The sequence below is a fragment of the Protopterus annectens genome, chromosome 10.part0 (genome assembly GCF_019279795.1).
Source record: "Protopterus annectens isolate FY-2018-M chromosome 10.part0, PAN1.0, whole genome shotgun sequence".
Taxonomy (NCBI): domain Eukaryota; kingdom Metazoa; phylum Chordata; order Ceratodontiformes; family Protopteridae; genus Protopterus; species Protopterus annectens.
The window spans coordinates 374,019,229-374,039,949 of NC_056744.1; the positions used below are offsets into that span (position 1 = coordinate 374,019,229).

At 46.4% G+C, this 20,721-nt stretch overlaps 1 protein-coding gene across 1 annotated transcript in view; it reads right to left on the reverse strand.

Annotated features, from left to right (window-relative positions):
* Positions 1 to 20,721, reverse strand: part of DHX9 (DExH-box helicase 9) — a 1,660,482-nt gene that overhangs the window by 564,635 nt on the left and 1,075,126 nt on the right. Inside the window, exon 17 of the mRNA XM_044086769.1 lies at positions 10,931 to 11,004. Within this exon, the coding sequence (XP_043942704.1) occupies positions 10,931 to 11,004 (74 nt within the window). The remainder of the gene's footprint in view (positions 1 to 10,930; positions 11,005 to 20,721) is intronic.

A 20,721-nucleotide genomic window follows, 5' to 3' on the forward strand; every position in this document is an offset into this window, starting at 1 on the left:
CAGATTCTGGAAGTAAACTGGTAGTTGTTTTTGTTTTTCTTCTGTGAGAAAGGCCATTTGGGTGGTTGTGTCTAGATCCGCACCCAGAAAAGTTATTCTTTGGGATGGAACCAGTCTTGATTTGTGGATGTTGACTGTATATCCCAAGGCCTGTAACAGGTGGATGGCATAGTCCAAGTCCCTTAAAGTTTGCTTGCTGTCCGCTTGTATTAGGCAGTCGTCCAGATATGGGTAAATTTGAATCCCCTGAAGTCTGCAGTGTGCAATTACTGATGCCAGGCATTTCGTGAATACTCTGGGCGCAGTAGATAAGCCAAAGGGCAATGCTGAGAATTGATAATGCTCTGACCCTGCAAGAAATCTGAGGTGTCTTCTGCAGCTCTGTCGAATAGGGACATGCAGGTATGCCTCCTTGAGGTCTAGAGTCACCAGCCAAGACCCCTTGCCCAGCATGGGAAGGAGTTGCTGTAGAGTCATCATTTTGAATTTTGGCACAATGAGGTAAGTATTCAGTGCGGACAAGTCGAGAATAGGCCTCCATTGATTTTCTTTTCTTGGAACAAGGAATAATCTGGAGTAAAATCCCTGGCCTTGTTCTGAAAGAGGTACCTTTTCTATGGCTTTCATTTGCATTAAGTTGGTAATTTGCTTCAAAGCCTCTGCCCTCTGATTCGGTGGCAGGTCTGGCATGCCTTTTCTTTTTGGCAATGAGTGGAAATGGAACTTGTATCCCTTGTCTATTATTTGCAGTGTCCATGTGTCCCTTGTAATGCTGTGCCAATTTTTTGAGAATAAAGAAAGCTTTCCGCCCAAAGGTGCTTCTAATTGAGCCCTGGTCGGTGGAGTCAAAATAAAGCCATTGAGTCTGTCCTGGTGTAGCAGTTGTAGTTCCTGCACTACCTCCCTGGTTGGGAGGCTGCCACTGACGGCCTCTGTAGGAGCCTCTAGCTTGCCTTCTACCTCTGGCATGCCTATTCCTGCCTCTTTTGAGATCTGTCTGAGTCCGGAAAGGACCAATTCTTAGTAGGCCAATTTCTGCTGAATCTCGGTGGTTGGACTTGCAGAAAGTCTTTAACTGTTTGCACAGATTTTGCCTTTTCTTCAAATTTCTTTAAAACCTCTTGAGCCGTGGAACCAAATAATTTTTGCTTTTCCATAGGAGCATCCAAAAGCTTAGCTTTAACATGGTCTGGCAGAGATTGTTCCTTCAGCCAGGCATGCCTACGTATAACTGCACCTGTCATAGCTGATCTACATGAAGCTTCCAATGCATCATAACCACACTGCAAGAAATGGTTACTAACCTACTGGGAGTTATGCACCAGATCCTGAAGGGATTTGCAATCAAGGGGTTCAGAAGAGGACAGTTTCTTATGTAATTCATCTAGTAAATACTCTTGGTACTGTATCATATGAAATTGACAATTTAATGCCCTCATGGAAAGAGTTGCAGAAGTATACACTTTCTTACTCCATCTCTCTAATGCTCTAGACTCCCTTTCAGAAGGTAGAAGATTTTTAGCAGTGGCAGCTGCAACCCCTTTTGGGCCCTGGGAAATAGTTTCTGGATCAGCAGAGTGGGCCTTGTACAGGTGTAAATGTGAGTCCGGGACACTGTAGTACCCATCAGGTTTGGCAGGAGCCGGAGGGAGAGAGTCAGGGGCAGTACTAGCATCAGAGTACACATCATCAATGACATTCAGAACAGGAGGCATAGCTAAGGGTCTATGCTGAGGTAAATGTAAAAAGGTCCTTAATCTCTTTCTGGAATCAGAGAATTCCTGACCCTGCCATTGAAAATGTTCCCTCAGAGTGTAATGTCTCTCCAAAGGAAAACTCTTCAGGAGGGGAGGCCGAGGGAATAGATTCTTCAGCATCAGAATCCTCGTAGGCTGAATAAGCCTCCTCCTGGTGGTCTGACAGAGCAGAGCCATCCGTGGATTCATCTGAGGACTGCGGATCAGAGGGCTCAACCCTAGGCCTTTTGTCTGGAGGTGGATGAGAGGCCCTGTCCGGATGAGGTTGGGAACCTCTAATTAATGAGATCAGATCCTCTGCTAGGGTAAGAATCTGAGAGCTAGTAGAATGTCTCTGAGAGGGAACCTTGGGAGGCAAAGCCTTAGTAAGTTTAGCAGCCTTAGCCCTAGAGAAAGCCTTAATGGACATGGAAGCAGGGGGTCTGGCTGCACCACGTGCGGGAGTAGACTTATCTAAAGGAATGGTGTTGGAAGGTTCCTGGACACCGGTTTCAGTAGGTAATTCAATGATAGACTCGGCCGGGGCCTCCAGAGCCGAGGTAGTTGGTTGTGTGGTTTCAGTAATAGGAAGTACCAAGGACTCTGTTTCAGCCGAGACCGAGACACTTGCGGTAGGCCCAACCGAGGCTTCAGCCAAAACCGCGGTCCGCGTGTCGGTCCTTGTCCTTCCGTTTTAACTAAATGCGAAGTCGGAGTCTCCGACGGCATCTTATAAGCAAAACTAGCCCCAAAAAAACTCCTCTGCAAACTCCGACCGATGTCTAAGAGTTCGTCGGTTGAAGGAAGCACAGGCTGAACAGGCCGGGACGTCGTGGTCTGGGCCTAGGCAGGGGAGGCAGTAAGAGTGGAAATCCTTATGAGGTATTTGTTTCCCACAAGTTAAACAATTATTAACTTTATCTGACATCGGCTGAGGCAAGAAAGAGTCCCCAATGGGGTACTTGGCTTTTTCGAAGTCTTCGGTAGCTGAATCACAGGAGCTGGCCGACCGGCACTTGCGAACTGCTTCTGCTTCAGGCACCACGCAGCAAGAAAGACTGAGGAAGATGGTGGCGGCTGATGCTTTTATACCCCAGACGCTCTGACGTCGGGGAAAGTGCGAGATCAGCCGAAGCCAGACCCAGACTTTGGAATCCGGCCGACCGAAGGGCTGCCTGAGGCAGGACAACCCATATGTGATGACTGCAGATGTATCCTTGAAGGACATCTTATTTACAGACCTACTAGTACTGTCATTAGGTTAATAATCATGCGCATCTTTCATCCCCTACCTACATAAAAAAAAGAGACACTATCCGGTCAAAGTATACATAAATATAATACTGGTGGGCATGTACTCATATATATACATATATATATATATATATATATATATATATATATATATACATACATATATATACATATATATATATATATATATATATATATATATATATATATATATATATATATATATATAGACACACACACACAAATATACACACACACATTGAGATAAATATATATATATATATATATATATATATATATATATCAATAGATCCCGAGAAAAGACAGAGGACTTTCTGCTCTGGATGGCAGAAAATGACTGCACATACACTCACTTCCAGTCACAGCTGAAGGCTTCATTCAAAGGATATGCTCAGCCAACCAGCTGCTACAGGAAGAGAGGGAGGGGATTCTGAGCTTTTGAAACCTGGACAGTTGTGGATTACCTTAGCAGACAACACAAAATGCCACTGAGGCAGTGGAAATTATGAACATCTTCCATTCATCACTCTGGATGTTGCCTCAATGAAACTAGACAATCAAATGCTGCTGCCATGCAGCAAAAAGAAAGTACAGTTTTGTACCTACCATAAATGTAGATGTTCAAGTGCTAATACAGCTGCAGTCATAATAGATGGGATTGTCCTGTCAGGTGGGTCCTCGGTCCGCCGAATTCCAAAGTCTAGGCCTGGCGTCGGATGTCGTCGCTTCTTCCCTGACGTCAGTGCGGCAGGGGTATAAAAGAACCAACCAACGCCATTTTCTTCAGTTTTTCTTGCCCCAGATGTCAGGTGCCCCCAGAAGGAAGGCAAAACAAACTTATGCAATAATGCAATGTAATATAATCAAAAAACAGTAGTTTGCAAGCAAATACAACATAAAAGAATACCCCAATCAGGTTGTATGAGGAGGTGTTTGTCATAAGGCCTGTCCCAAGAGGGGATGGAGGGAGGGAAACCTGGACTGCAGCTGTATTAGCACTCGAACATCTACATTTATGGTAGGTACAAAACTGTACTATGTTCATCGTGTATACAGCTGCAGTCATAACAGATGGGTAGAATCCCAAAGCTAAAAATGAATGGCAGGCACTAAGTGGAACTAGGAGGAGCAAGGATGCCCTGCAAGACTGCTGTGGCAAAGCCCGCTCTAGATATAGAGTATAGTGGAAGGTGATAGTGCTTGGAGAAAGTGTGTACAGAACTCCAAGTGGCTGCTTCCAAAATATCCTTGGTAGGAACCCCCCTGAGGAAAGCTGCAGAGGTAGCTGTGGCCCTTGTGGAGTGAGATCTGATACTTGCAGGTACAGTTTTACCATGAAATGAGTAACAAAAGTGCATGCAGTGGGCTATCCATTTTGAGATTGTCTGTTTGGAAATAGCCTTTCCTTGAGCACCTGTAGCATAGGACACAAAAAGTTGCTCTGATTTTCTGAATGGCTTTGTCCTGTCCAAATAATAACGAAGTTGTCTGTGAATGTCCAAGGAATGTAGTAGTCTTTCCCCTTTGTTTTGTGGGTTAGGATAAAAGGTAGTTAAGTGGATAGTCTGATTTAAGGCTACACTGGATACTACCTTTGGCAAAAAGAAAGGGTTGGTTCGTAAGGAAACTCTGTCCCGATGGAAAATGATGAAAGGTTGCACAGCCATGAGGGCTTGTAGTTCCGAAACCCTGCGTGCTGAGGTGATAGCCAGAAGGAAGGCTGTTTTCCATGATAAATATTGCAGATCTGTTGAAGCAGCTGGCTCAAATGGAGGCAGGGTCAGTTTTTCTAATGAAGTTGAGGTCCCAAGCAGGTACTGGTGGCTTCCTTGGGGGTTTTATATTCTTAGCCCCTCTGAGGAACTGTCTTAAGAGAGGATGTGAGAATAAAGGAGGATCAGTGTTGTATTGTGCAGAAATGGCTGAAGCATGGATCTTGATGGAGGAGAAGGAAAGTCCACTGTTACATCTCAGCTAGGTACTGTAATATTTGAGGTAAATTTAGTACCCAAGGATTCTGGCCCTTTTTCTGATTCCAGGCACAAAACTGTTTCCATTTGGCGGAGTAGGCTTTTCTAGTAGAAGGCCTTCTGGCCTCCAAGATGACATCCTGCGCCTCCTTGGAGAGGAGGGTCTGTTGGGAAATCAAGGAATCCTCCATGCGGCTAGATTGAGGGTTTTCAGCTGACTGTGAAGAGTTTTGAAGTTGTACTGGGTCAACAGAAGAGGCACTAGAGGCAGGATCCATGGTGGGGAATGCGTCAGGCTCCTCAGGAGTGGATACCAGTGTTGTCTTGGCCAGTCTGGAGCAATGAGAATCATCTTTGGCCTGTCTGCTCTGGCTTTTAATAGAACTTTGGGCAGCAAAGGAAGAGGTGGAAAGGCATAAACCGTCAATGTTGTCCAACTGAAAGAAAGTGTGTCCACTTTCCAGTCTGTGGATGATAGGTCCTTGAGCAAAATTTTTCCAGTTGGTAATTTCTGTGGGTAGCAAAGAGATCTATGTCTGGCCTTCCCCATGCCTGGATTATCTTTGCGAAAACCTGAGGATGCAACTTCCATTCGTGTGGATCTGTCATATTTCTGCTTAGGTTGTCTGCCAGGGTGTTTTCCTTGCCTGGCAGGAGTTGTGCTTGAAGTTGGATTTGTAATTCCAGAGCCGTGTTCCAAAGAGACATGGCTAGTCTGCAAAGGGGGTATGAATGAGTTCCTCCCTGTTTGTTTATGTACCACATCACTGTGGTGTTGTCTGTCCTTATCAATAGCTGGCCTGGATGCAGTAGGTCTTTGAAGGCCATAATAGCATTTTGTACTGCTAGCATTTCCTTTTTGATTGATGTGTAGGTGCTTTTCTTTTTGGGACAATTGCCCTGAATGCACTGTTCTGTCATGTGCGCCCCCCAGGCGTAGTCCGAGGCGTCTGTTGTGATGATTTGATTTGCTTGAGGCATGCAGAAGGGGAGACCTATGTTTCTTTGGCATGCTTGAGCCCACCACAAAAATTCCTTTTGAAGACATGGAATGAGTGGTATAATTGTTTCCAAACTGTGAATGTGTTGAGACCATAACTTTTTTAGGTACCATTGAAGTTTCCTCATATGCAGCTTTGCACATGGGATTAGCAGGATGCAAGATGCCATGAATCCCAGAGCCTGCAGGACTTACCTTGCAGTCAGCCTGGTGAAGGTTGCCACTTTTCTGAAGTATTGAGATAGTTGCCCTTGTTTCTCTGGCGTGAGGTAGGCCATCTGGGTGTTTGTATTCAAGCTGGCACCCAGGAAAACTATTGCTTGAGAGGGTATTAGTCTTGATTTCTTTTTGTTGACTGTGTATCCCAGAAAGTTCAACAACTTTATTACAAACGCCAGGTGTTTCAGAAGTATGTGCTTGCTGTCCGCTTGGATGAGGCAGTCATCCAGATATGGGTATATTTGTATCTCTTGAAGTCTGCAGAAGGCAATTACTGATGCCAGGCATTTCGTAAACACTCTGGGCGCAGTAGATAAGCCAAAGGGCAATGCAGAGAATTGATAATGGGTTGAACCTGCAAGAAATCGGAGGTATCTTCTGCAAACTTGTCTGATAGGGACATGCAGGTATGCCTCCTTGAGGTCCAATGTTACCAGCCAAGACTCCTTGCCCAGCATGGGAAGAAGCTGCTGTAATGTCAGCATCTTGAATTTTGGTACAAGTAAATATGTGTTTAGGATGGATAGGTCCAAAATAGGTCTCCAATCTTTGTCCTTCCTTGGTACCAGGAATAGTCTGGAATAAAAACCTTGACCCTGTTCTTGTGCAGGTACCTCTTGAATAGCTTTCATGTCCATTGATTGTGTGGCAGGTTTGGCATGGCTCTCATTTTTGGAAGGGTGTGAAAATGGAATCTGTAGCCTCTGTTTATAATGTCCAGGATCCATTTGTCTTTTGTGACAATATGCCAATTTTTTGAAAATAATGTCAGTTTTCTGCCTAAGGGTGCTGCCATTTGAGCCTTGCTTGGCCTGCAAAGAGGAAGTCATTGGGCTTGCTTTCGGAATGGCTGCAAACTATCCTCACCACCTCTTTGTGTAGGAGCTTGCCACTGTCGGCCTCTAAACGATCCTTGGGATTGCCCTCTGCCCCTCGGGCACCTGTATCTACCTCTTCGGGGTCTGTCCGTGGGTGGAAAGGACCAATTTTTGAAAGGCCAATTTCTACTGAAACGTGGGGGTTATACCTGTAGCAAATCTTTCACTGTTTGCATTGATTTAGCCTTTTCCTCCATTTTCTTTAATACCTCCTCAGCATTAGCACCAAATAATGCATCCTTTTGTAGAGGAGCATCTAGTAATTTAGCTTTGACATGATCTGGTAAGGTTTGTTCGTTGAGCCAGGCATGTCTACGTATGACTGATCCTGTAACAGCAGCTCTACATGAGGCCTCTAGAGCATCAAAACCACATTGCAAGGTATGTTTACCCACTTGTTCTGCACTATGCATCAAATCCTGCAACTCCTTCAAGTCTGGTTGTTCAGGTTGTGACATTTTACTTCTCAATTGTGATAACAGAAACTGTTGGTACTTTAGCATATGGAACTGGCAATTTAATGCCCTCATGGTTAAGGTGGCAGAGGTATATACCTTTTTTCCCCACCTCTCTAAGGATCTGGAATCTCTCTCGGAAGGTAATGGATTTTTAGCAGTGGAGATTCTTCCTCCACTCAGGGCCTTTTGTCCGGGGGGGTTGAGAACCCCTGATAAGAGTAATTAAATCCTCAGCCATTTTAAGCATCTGTTTTTTAGGCATGGGGCCTGGAGATGGGCCCTGTGTAGCTTGTTTCTTAGAATGCATGGCTGCTTTAGACTTAGTGAAAGCCTTGATGGAAAAAGAAGAGGAAGGTCTGAAGACACCTTGAGAGGAGGCAGACCTGTCCACATTTTGAGATTCACCACCAAGAGTGGCTTCGGTATCTGTATTCGGGGTGTGGGCCGAGGAGCCTGCGACCTCGGGCACAGAAGACACCGCCAATGAAGTGTCGTCGGTAGTCAGGGGCTGCGTAGGCGCCTCGCTGAGAACCGGACCACCTGTATTCGGCTTTGGCGTGATGTCGGTAGAGGCCGCGGACCTCGTGTAACGGTCCTTATCTTTGCGCTTTTTAGACAAAGCTGGAGTCTGAGTATCCGACGACATAATATAGTTGAACTTTTTGCCAAAATAATGCTGGGCGAACTCCGCCCGATGCTTAATGGTGCGTCTGTTGAATATAGCACAAAAACGACAGACCGAGACGTCGTGGTCTGGGCCTAAACAAGGAATACAGAGGGAATGGAAATCCTTATGCGGTATTTGCTTCCCACATGAAATACAATTATTAACTTTGTCTGACATTGGTCTGAGGCAAGAAAAGTTTCCCCAACGGGGTACTTAGCTTTCAAGACGACTTTGGTTGCAAAATTTTCGTAATTTCAGGAGCTGGCCGACCGGCACTTGCGAACTGCTTGGGCACCGCGCGGCAAGAAAGACTGAAGAAAATGGCGTCGGCTGGTTCTTTTATACCCCCTGTCGCACTGACGTCAGGGAAGAAGCGACGACAACCGACACCGGACCTAGACTTTGGAATTCGGCCGACCGAGGACCCGCCTGACGGCAGGAGAACCCATCTGTTATGACTGCAGCTGTATGCACGATGAACATCCACATTGCAAGGTATGTTTACCCACTTGCTCTGCACTATGCAACAAATCCTGCAACTCCAAGTCTGGTTGTTCAGGTTGTGTCATTTTGCTTTTCAACTGAGAACAAAAACTGTTGATACTTTAGCATATGGAACTGACAGTTTAATGCCCTCATGGTTAAAGTGGCCGAGGTGTATATCTCCCCCCCCCACCACCTTTCTAAAGAGCTCTGGAATCTCTCTCTGAAGGTAATGGGTTTTTGGCAGTAGAGGCCTTAATTCCCTTGGGACCCTGTCAAATAGTTTCTGGGTCAGCAGCATGGCTTTTGTATAGGAATTGGTGTGAATCAGGAACCCGGTAATACCTGTCAGGTTTAACAGGAGCTGGAGGTAAAGAATCTGGGTTAAGGCTGGCCTCTGTGTACACATCTAGTATGTCCAAGACAGGAGGGATAGCCAGAGGCCTGTGCTGAGGAAGCAAGAGAAAATCCCTGAGCCTTTTCTTGGAATCTGAGTAATCTTGGCCTTCCCAGTGGAAGTGTTCTCTCAAGGTATGTAAGGTTTCCCCAAAGGAATAGTCCTCAGGGGGGGAAACAGAGGGAATGGACTCCTCAGCATCAGAATCTTCAAAAGGGGAATATGAATATTCTTGGTCCTCAGAATGTTCTGAAGTAATAGAGGCCTGGTCTGAGGAAGGGTAGTCTTCCTCCATTCTGGGCTTTTTGTCCGAGGGGGGGGGGGGGGTTGAGAACCCCTGATAAGAGTAATCAAATCCTCAGCCATTTTGAGCATCTGTTTTTTAGGCATGGGGCCTTGAGAGGGGCTCTGTGGAGCTTGTCTTTTAGTTTTCATGGCTGCTTTAGATTTTGTGAAAGCTTTAATGGAAAAGGAGGAAGGCCTGAAGACACCTTGAGAGGTGGCAGGCCTGTCTAAACTCTGAGTTTCCCCGCCAAGAGTGGCGTCGGTATCTGTAGTCGGGGTTGGGGCGGAGGAGCCTGCGACCTCAGGCACAGAAGACACCGCTAAAGAAGCGTCATCGGTACTCAGGGGCTGCGTAGGTGCCTCGCTGAGAACCAGAGCACCTGTAGCTGGCTTTAGCGTGGTGTCAGTAGAAGTCGCGAACCTCGTGTGTCGGTCCTTATATTTGCGTCTTTTACTCAAAACTGGAGTCTGAGTATCCGACGACAATGTAATTAAATTTTTTACCAAAATAGTGTTGGGCGAACTCCGCCCAACGCTTAATACTGCGTTTGTTGAATCTAGCACAAAAATGACAGGCCGAGACGTTGTGGTCTGGGCCTAAGCAAGGAATGCAGACGGAATGGAAATCCTTGTGCGGTATTTGCTTCCCACATGAAATGCAATTATTAACTTTGTCTGACATCGGTCTGAGGCAAGAAAGGTTTCCCCAACGGGGTACTTAGCTTTCAAGAAGACTTCGGCTGAAAAAGTTTCGTAATCTCAGGAGCTGGCCGACCGGCACTTGCGAACTGCTTCTGCTTCGGGCACCGCACGGCAAGAAAGACTGAAGAAAATGGCGTTGGCTGGTTCTTTTATACCCCTGCCGCACTGACGTCAGGGAAGAAGCAACGACATCCGACGCCGGACCTAGACTTTGGAATTCGGCCGACCGAGGACCTGCCTGAAGGCAGGACAACCCCATCTGTTATGACTGCAGCTGTATGCATGATGAACATCAGACAATGGTACAGGATGCTTTCTCCTACTCTACAACCTGCATTCCACTGGTGTCAGAAGTAGACTTACTTATTTTTATTTAATATTTGTTCGACTGGGAAAGTCCAACTAGGACAAAGCCTATTTTCAGCGGAGGCTCGTGGAGAAATACTCCAGATGCATATCTACCATCTATTATGAAAAACACTGTGGCAGTGATTCCAGTGATGAACACACAAATTTCCGTACAGACAGCTGTTGGTTCTTCCCTTTCACATACATGGTGCTTAGCAAGAAATATGAAAAAATATTTCTATTCTGTAACAGGTTTTGGTAACTTATATAGTTATATTTACAGCTGAATAAACAAATGTACAAAGATATCGGTTACACCAATACGAAGCAAAATTAATTTTAATAAGCTCTGTTGAATTAAGGGCATTTGTACTCTTGCTTTAACAGAACAAGAGCTTCAATGAGGGCCCCCCTTTCTTTTAGTCACCCAGATTATTTTTTTTCCATACTTCCTTAGGCAAATTTCAACACAATTTAAAAAAAGTCAGCTTCATAAAATACAGGCAACTTACTTGCAAGAGTCTATAACATAGACTACGTCATTGATGGTTATACTCGTCTCCGCAATATTTGTTGATAAAATGACCTGTGTCAAACAAAAACAGTCATCAAAAACATCTGCATAAAAATAAAAACTGAACAATACACTTCTTAAAAAGTAAGCTCTGGGAGTATGTACAATGTAGAACGTTTTCTTAAATTCTAATTGCAAGTAAAATAAGGTCTCCACCTACTGAAAATATTCAGAAAACTTATTCAGAATACATCAGCAAGTAATGAGAAATAATTGCAGACATGTCACTTTCCAAGCAATTCCACTAGCTATCACTAACCTGGGCAACAAGAAAGAATCAAAAAAAGCAAACCCCAACATTGTAAGCCAAAACAAATTTAACTGACAGAAGGGGCAGTGTGGAAAGCATGCTTACTTATGACGCTAGTGAAGATGCACTGCAATACACACCATGTGCAAAAGCAGTTAAAACTCTTGATGACCCATATGTCTGTAGCGCAACTCCAACAGACCTTTGATATCACGGATGCTTTCATCAAAACAGCAGCAACACCAATTCTAAGTAACAAAGGTGTGGAAGTTTGATGCTGTCACAACCAAAGTGAAAATACTCAAGTCCGAAGTGCTTTAAATCCCATTTGGACAGCAGAACACCATAACCCACTTTGTGAAGACATAGCATCTTCCCCAAATAAGCAACATTAAACTATACAGCAACAATCATCTAAAGAATGAGAAATGTTCACTGAAACCAACCACAACCAGCACAGCATTACACCCAGCAGGTTCTTATTAGCTTCATGAACATTCCACCAGTTGATGATGCTGCTATAGGAATGACAACAGGACTCTGCCAAGTGCACAATGAGCAAGGCCCATTTCATTTCCATCACTGCTGGTCATGAGACAATCTCTGATGCACCCTGCTTCAAGTCTTGCCTGACCAATTACGTACAAGTTTTAGAATTCTGGGAAATGGACAAAGGGACACCTACTAGCAGACAATGCACAGCTGGGAGATGAACTCACCAATAACAGTAGCTGATCAAAGCAGCGTAACTGCTGAGGTACACTTACTTACCTATGGGAATTAGTCACAAGTAAATGTCTATTCAGCCAGCCCAACTAACAGTTTTCTGCAGATGTTGCACACAAGCTGGCTTCACCCCAACATCAGGACAAATACCTGCACCCCTGGATAAAAAAGGCAACCAGCCCATGCCAACTTCTAGTCTATTCGGCTGGGATGAGAAAGCTCATGCATGCCAGTATAAGGGAGAAGCCCTATACTTGTTCATAATTTTCAAAGAAAGAACAGGTACATTAAGAGGGATGCAGAACCCTGTCTGCCTTAGAGAATTCCAACTCCACCCTTACTGCATATTCCTAATGAAAAGTGTGTGAAAAGAAACCGTACAGGGGATAGTGCTAGTGAAGGGTGCATCTACCAAAATGACCTCCCAATTTAACCCTAAGAGTAGCAGGTATGCTTTATAAGACGCATCTTTCTGATGGAGAAAGGTGGGAGAGCGCTTATACAACTGTACCGCATTATTCATATGCATCACTGCTGCAGTACAACTTCTTGCATAAAAAAAGATTATTAAATCAATGTCCTTTACTGGTGGAGGAAGGCACCAAATATACCCATGCAAAGATCCTGCCAGTTATAGAGCATGCAAGGCCTACTCTGTTGCATCCTGCTCTCCAACTAGACTGGATGCCCAAGTTGTAGTTTTTGGAAAATGCATAGAGTTAAGACACGCTTACAGAATGCAGCGGTTACTCAAGCAGAGAAAACTGTCACCTGACCCTGCAATGTTTTCCATGTTTCATAAAGTAATGCAGTTAAGCTAGCTATTTGAGCGAGGTCTATAATCAATGGTGTGCCCTGATTACAAAGTATAAAATGAGACAGTCAGTGTAAATTACCTTGTCCTGTTTAACTAGTATCCAAGTGGTCAGTGTAAATCTAAGCAGTGCACAGTTCATTCATCCTTATTTGGAGGCCTGGGAAAAAATATTACTAAATCAATAGCTTGGCTTAGACTGAATACAAAAGTGTTACCAACTTAACATAACCGAAGATGTCCGGAATATAGTGATTGATGCAGTCACACCTACAAGGAGCACTTGCTCATTTCCAAGATCTGGTTGTAGTTTTCAAACTCACCCTTTACCCCCCCCCCCTCTCCAACCCTGTCTCCATCCCGTCTAACAGTTTTTGTATAGAGGCAGACATACTGTCAGCCTTCTGCTCTTTCCTGCTCCCTCATGAATAGCATACTATGGATGACAGGACTGACAACTTAAGGCAGAAATCCCCATTAGTCACAGCATGAAATACTGACAGGGTTCCTACACCTTCTAAACAAAATGAGAGATGAGCAAGGATATCTGGATAAAGGAGAGGAGGAGAAGAATGGGATCACCCAACATACACTGGAAAGCAAAGTTTAGAGAGAGAGAGAGGACTGTAGCAGTGACTGCATTCAGGAGTCTACAGTTATGGCAAGTTAATATAACCTTACTATGCTTTTTGTGTTAAGTCACTACAGCATTTGTAAATTCACTGAAGTCCTGCAGCCTCTAACCCATATGGCGACTGGTACACTTTTGAAAAGAAGGGTGCAAAGTACCATTTTTGACCGCTGAAACAAACTTGTCCTAGCCCTAGATATATTGACCCAAGTCTACAACGCTTAGAGATAGTGTGAACATAGGAAAAGATGGCAGCGTCTAGGAAATATTTAGTTCAGACTCCCTTCAATAAAGCTATGATAGTGGCTATACTAATAGTGAAGTGAAACATCACCTGTTTCGTTGTTTCCCAAGGTACTCGGGGGAAAAAGTAATGAAAAGGGAAATCCACTTGGAAATGGGTAGTTCTTTTCATCTTTCTCCAAAAGGAACAAAGAACTGGTTATTCGTCCTATATACCACTCTTCAGTCTGGGCAATAGTTTAGCTGCCAGTGTACATCCAAAAAGTGCAGAACTCTCATCCACCTTGTTGTTCAGCTTCAGGAAAAAGACTGGAAGTTGTACAACTTGGTTTAGTGACACCTCCACAACCACCATGGGCATTAAGGAAAGTATGCAAACTGACCACGTGTGCGGAAGACCAGGAAGGACTCTACATATTACAGCATGAAGTTTTGAGACCCTACTTCCAAAGTTACTGTCACCAAGATGACAGTTTCCTGTGAAACGTATTGTGCTGACTCTGCTGGCTTCAATGCAGGGTACAGTCAGTTTTTCCAGCGTAAAGTTTCACGTTCCATGGTGCTAAAATTGCTTTCTGGTGGCCTGAGATGAAAAATCCCCTTAAAAAAAAGTTTTATAGTGTTTCCTTTGAGGAAACAGGAAGGCAGAGGTGTAAAGCAAGCTGCAACAACAGACGGGTGGATGTGTCGGCTGAACCTGAATACAATAATTCCAGCAGGCACTGAAAGGCCAACTGGCATATCCCCTTCTGTGGGTTTTTGGTCTCAATTTGGCTCCAAAGAACCTTTTCAGCTTGAAAAAGATAAAACAAATGAAGGAACAGAGTGGAGAGCTGCAAAACCATTTAACTGTATTTGATATATTACAGTTTGGGTGCAATATGTGTTTACAAAGAAGGTAAAATACGCATTATATGTTTTTATGCAACATCTTTTAAGTTTTGGTGGGGTATTCTTTGTGGAGTTTTTGTCTTTGGTTTTAATTCATGTTAATTGGTTGATCATCTGTTAATTGCTTTCACTCATTTGTATAAATAGGCTGCTGCTAGCATTGTAAAATATTCCTTGAAGGCGTTACAGCCTAGGTACCAGAAGCAGACACAATTAAATGGTTTTGCAGCTCTCCGCTCTGTTACTTCATTTGTTTAATTTTTTGTTTGGTTGTGGAGAACCTTTTCGGCTTGGTCAGATGTGATTTCCTAGTGCTTGGCTTCCTGGCCTCCATTACGTTAGACAGATCTTCCTAAAAAAGGCACATAAACGGTAGTAAGGTCATATATCTAAGCTGAGGGTGAATCACAGTGGATGGAAGACAGTAACCTTCCCACCTCCTGACCACAGACAGAAAAACCTGCGAAAAAATTACTTGGCTATTCAAATACAAAGCTGACTTTTGTGAAACTATCGCTCTTGGAACTTAAAAGAAAAAAAACACCAACAATTAATCCAATACCATGGTAGCAGCTACTCGAACAGCAGGACCAATTCCAAAGACGAAAAAAAGCAGTTTATTAAATGAGAAACACCGATCCAAGGTAGTGTGTGGCAGTAACGAAACCACCAGCAAAACTTCAGTAGCAATGACAAAAAAAAGAAGTTATGTACTCACCATAACGTTCCATCTGAGTAGGTACTTCATTTGTCTGCAACCTGTGGGTATCAGATCCGACTTCGGATCTGAGCTGGCAGCTTACCAAGCTCCTAGCTCCTCCCCCCTACCCATAATCCCCTGCTACCAACCACATTACCTCAGATCGTTTTTTTTGCCTTACCAACCTGTAAACATGAAATATCAACTGCAAAGGTGATCAGAAAATCCCGAAAGGTTCGGGGGAAAGCAGGGGAGGTCGGGTGCAGACAAATGAAGTACCTACTCAGATGGAACGTTACGTTGAGTACATAACTTCTTTATCTGAAGTAGTTACTTCATTTGCTCTGCAACCTGTGAGACAGAGTCCCCAGCTACTTATAAGAACCTGGGTGGTCCTTAAGGAAGGATACTCCAAAGCACCGCGGAGCCAAAAGAAGCCCTACTTCTCGAAATCACATCTAATTTATAATGAGAAATGAACGTATGAGAAGAGGACCAAGTAGCTGCTGAACATATGTCGTCTACTGGAACCCTAGACCAGAAGGCTGTTGAAGTGGCTACAGATCTTGTAGAATGAGCACGGATATTAACCGGGGCTGGTTTGCCAGACTATATATACCCCTGAATAATACACTGACGAATCCAATTTGCCACAGTGACTTTGGAAATGGCTTTACCCATGGCTGATTTTGCATACGAGACAAATAACTGGTCCGACTTGCGAAACTCTCTAGTCCTATGCAAGTAGAAACGCAGCTGTCTGTGTACATCCAATTTGTGTAATGTGCATTCTCCCTTGTTCTGAAATGTGGGAAAAAACACTGGTAGATTTATTGATTGATTTATATTTGCTTCTGAAGCAACCTTAGGCAAGAAAGACGGGTTAGTCCTGAGGGACACACTCTTTGTGAAAGACAAGGTAAGAAGGCTTCATACACAAGGCTTGTAATTCTGAAACCCTCTTGGCCGAAGTAATAGCCACTAAGAAGGCTGTTTTCCATGACAAGAATTTCAACGGAATTGAGGCTGCAGGTTCGAAAGGTGGACTCGTTAAGGCTTGCAAGACTAGAGTGAGGTCCCCATGGGGGAACCACAGACTTTACTGGTGGATTTAAAAGGAAGATGCCTCGTAAGAAGGTTTTGCACAACTTTGTAGACGCTAAGGAACCTATGCCATCACCCACATGAAAATGGGAGATGGCCACCAATTATACCTTAACCGTAGAAGCACTTGCTCCCTGCTGAAAGATTAATGAGAGGAAGTCTAGGATGGTTGGGATAGGGGCAGTAAATGGGTCCAAGCCCTTATCTTCGGCCCAAATGGAAAAACGTTTCCACTTACTGTTGTAAAGTTTTCTGGTAGATGGCTTATGAGCCGCAACAAGAATGGCCTTAACAGGAGATGAGATACTGAGAGTCCTAGCCATTAATGGAACTGGATCAACCAAGCCGCAAGCTTGAGGTTGACCAGGTTGGGCGTTGGGCAATCCGCGGGATGAGAAATCAGTTCTGGACTGGGATCCAGAATCCACAGAGGAGCCACACTGTGAGACCGCAGAAAGGGGAACCAGATCTGCCGAGGCCAGAATGGGGCTATGAGGATAACTCTGCTCCCCAACCGACAGGCTTTCTGAATGAACTTCATCATGAGAGGAAGGGGAGGATAAGCATAAAGGAGCCCGGGAGGCCAAGCATGGACCACAGCGTCTCTGGGGGTTTCCCCTCTGTGGGAATTATTGCGAAGTACTTGCTGCATTTTGTGTTTAAAGGAGAAGCAAAAAGATCGCAGCAAGGCTGACCCCATTTGTGGAAGATCTGTTTCACAACAGATGGATTCAGAGACCACTCGTACTGAGTGAGGAGCACACGAATTAGCTTGTCCGCTAATATGTTTGATCGTCCCGGGATGTGCGTTGCTACCAGAAAGCAGTTGGTGGAGATCGCCCATTCCCAAACTCTCATGGCCTCTGGACACAGGGGGTAGGATTTGGTTCCTCCCTGTTTATGTACCAGACTACAGACATGTTGTCTGTCTGGATCGCAATAGTCCCCAGGGGAAGAAGGTCGTGGAGAGCTTGCAACGTCAAAAGCACCGCCCTCATCTCTAGGACACTGATATGCAATGCGGTCTCTAGGGGAGTCCACGTGCCTTGAATGGATCTGCCTGAACAATGCCCCCCCCCCACCCGAGGCGAGAAGCGCCAGTGGTCAACGTGGCTTTGACCGGGGGGATCACAAAAGGCCTCCCTTCTCTAAGTTCCCGCGCATGCAACCACCAAAGAAGGAAGTCCCTGCAAACTCTGCTCAGCGGTATGGGCGTGTTCGAGTGGAGCAAGAGGGACCATTGGACTTCAGGGGTCCATTGCAATATTCGCATTCGCAGGCGGGCATGGAGGGTAAAACCGATTGCGGCTGCCATAGACCCTAGTGCCCTCAGGACTAACTCCGCTGGAGGAGAAGGATTCCGGAGAAGGGCTAATACCTGATAAGACAAACTGTTTAGTCTGACTGATGTTAGGGTAGCTCGAGAGATTCGAGTATCCAACCTGGCCCCTATGAATTCCAGGGCTTGAGTGGGGCACAGGCAGGACTTCTGCAGGTTTACTGAAATGCCTAGGTTGTGGGCTAGAGTCGATGTGTAATCTCTCGCTACAGAAAGCTGATGCCTGTTGGTCGCAGTAAGGAGCCAGTCGTGTAGGTACGGGAAGACCTGAATGCCCTGAAGTCTCAGGTGGGCAGCAACCACCGCCATGACTTTGGTGAACACTCTGGGGGCTGAAGTGAGGCCGAATGGAAGAACCCTGAATTGATAATGACCGTCTCTGAGCCGGAAGCGGAGAAACCTCCTGGATTGTCTGTCCACTAAAATGTGGTAGTACGCATCCTTGAGGTCTATGGAACACATCCAGTCGTTCTCCCGCAGAAGGGGGAGGATGGATTGAAGAGTGACCATCCGGAACTTTTCCTTGGGAATAAACAGGTTCAGAGCGGAAAGGTCTAAGATGGGTCTGAGGTCCCCCGTTTTCTTTGGCACCAAAAAGAACCTTGAGTAATAACCCAATCCAGACTGATCTGGGGGGGACGGGCTGGACGGCTCTTTTTCTTAGCAGCTTTAAAATCTCTAAAGCCGCCACCTCCATCTGATCGGGTGGTACATCGGGGATGTGTCTGGTTTTGGGGGGAAGATTTAGGAAAGGAATGAAGTAACCTCTGGAAATGATATGGAGCACCCATCGATCCATAGTAAGGGACTCCCAGTTTGACAGGTGCTCCGTCAACCGCCCCCCGACTGCCTCCAGAGAGGGACAATCGGGCAAGCCCTCAGGGCTGTTGCGCGGGTCTGTCCGAGAAAGGTTCTCTAGACCCGAAATTACGTGGCCCCCCCTCTGCCTCTAGGCCAGCGTCCACCTTGTCCTCCTCTGCCTCTAGAGGACGAGTGGTCCGCAGCTGGATGGGATTGCTGAGACTTGCGGAACCACAGCTTCTTTTGTCCCCTCTGATTCCTGGAGAAGGATCTTTGGGGGCTAGAGAAGCGGACTCCGACGGCAGACAGCGTCTTCCCGTCCTTTTCACTTTGGACCAGCGTATCGCAAACGGTCTTGTTGAAAAGAGCAGAACCGTCAAAGGGGGCGTTCGCGAAGGACGCCTTGAAGGGATCCGCGAAGTCGCAAAGACGGAGCCAGGTGTGACGTCGTAAGACGACCCCTGCTCCGCTGGCTCTAGCGGCTACCTCCGAAGCATGAGAGAGGAGCCGCATAGACGTATTGGAGATGGATTTCAGAGTGGCCATTCGTGACGTAAACACATTCCTGTCTCCGACCGACATGGACTCTGGGGGGGCTGCAGCGTATTACTTGATCAAGTCTCGCTGTAGCCTGATGGGTATGTGCCATATAGTTCAGCGCCCTTAAAGAAAAGTTCGCTGAAGCAAACATCCGCTTCCCAATCCGGTCCAACGCTCGAGATTCTTTATCTGGCGGGTGGACCAGAGAACTCTCCTGAGTGAGTTCTTTCTTGGTGGCCGCTGCCACCAACATGGCATCAACAGGGGATCCCTTGGCCCACAATTGCCTATCTGTAGAGGGGGCTCAGTATTTTGTCGGGACGCCTAGGTATTGGCTCCACGGTGTCGGGCTCCTTCCATGCCATGGTGGTAATTAAGTCCACCAGAGGGTCGGCCGGAGGGGACACCCAGGAAGTAGATGGGCCTGTCTCAAATGCCTCCAGGAACACGGATTCATCAAGGGAAGGTTTTTGGGCAGACCACCCCCCTCTAATACGCAACATTTCCATGATGTCTCCAAAGGAGACATTTTCAGGGGGTGACCTGGGGGAACCCTCCCTATCATCTAAGTCCGTGTCAGTGGTAACTGACTCAGGGGAGTCCAGGTGCCTCCTTTTACACTGACGTTTCCGAGGAACCTCCTTGGTGGGGCTATCCGAAGAGGGCTCATCCACGGGTTGTTCCTCAACAGGAACTAGCTGGAGGGCTTGGGCAGGCTGTCCCGATGGTCGGATGATGGAAGACAGACCCTCATACAGTGGGGGGTACGGGTGGATCCACAGCCCGAACCAGGGATCTGGAGGATCGACAGTACCCTCTCCACTACCTCAAAAGCCGAAGGAGAATCACCCTCGCCAGCCTCTAAGAGCAATCTCCTCGGCTTCGAGGAGGGGATCGGGGTCGGAGCCGAAGCAGTCGGTGCCGAGAGAGAGGTGCGCTCCGAAGCCAACAGCTCCGAAGATACAACTCCCTCAGATCCGATGCTCAGCCCTCGGCCCCGAGAGCTCGGATCCGACAAGCTCGAGGGCATAGTCGGCGAAGAGACCAGCGCTATCGGCGCCGACAATTCCCTGGGTCCGAATGGGCACAGATCCGATGACTCCGAGATCCGAAAACGAGTCGGAGAAGGAGTGATCGGGGCAAACATGGGAGCCGCGCTCCCCCCCAGATTGGGGGGGGGGGGGAGGCAAGAGCACCCCATCTGCATTTGGGTCTAAGAACCGACGCATCATCCGATCCATATCCGCTTCGGAGATGCTTTTTGTTGATCTGGAAGAGGTAGTCGAAGTAGGCCGGGAGGGCCGCCTCGACGACCTCGAGGGAGACCGATCTTCCTCCTCCGGCGAGAAGCTAGGCGAACGGAGCAGAGAGAAGGATCCGGAGACCCCTGAAGGAGATTTAGTTATTTTAGCTGGCGGAGCAGAGGGGTGAGACTCGGCCCGCCTTTTATGGGATCTATGTCCCTCCTTATCCTTGTGCCTCTTCTCCTTAGTTGAGGAGGCACTAGTTTCCCCAGAGCTCAAACCCAAAGTGGGAGGTTGAGTCCCGGGGTGAGCGGAGGGAACACAGGGTGCCGAGGCCGCTGACGCAGCCAGAGCCCGAACAGGAGAGGAAGAAGATGCTGACTCCTGGGGGAGCTTTCCCGCCAGGATCAGCTTGTTCTTCCTATCTCGAAGTGCCCAGGGGTTAA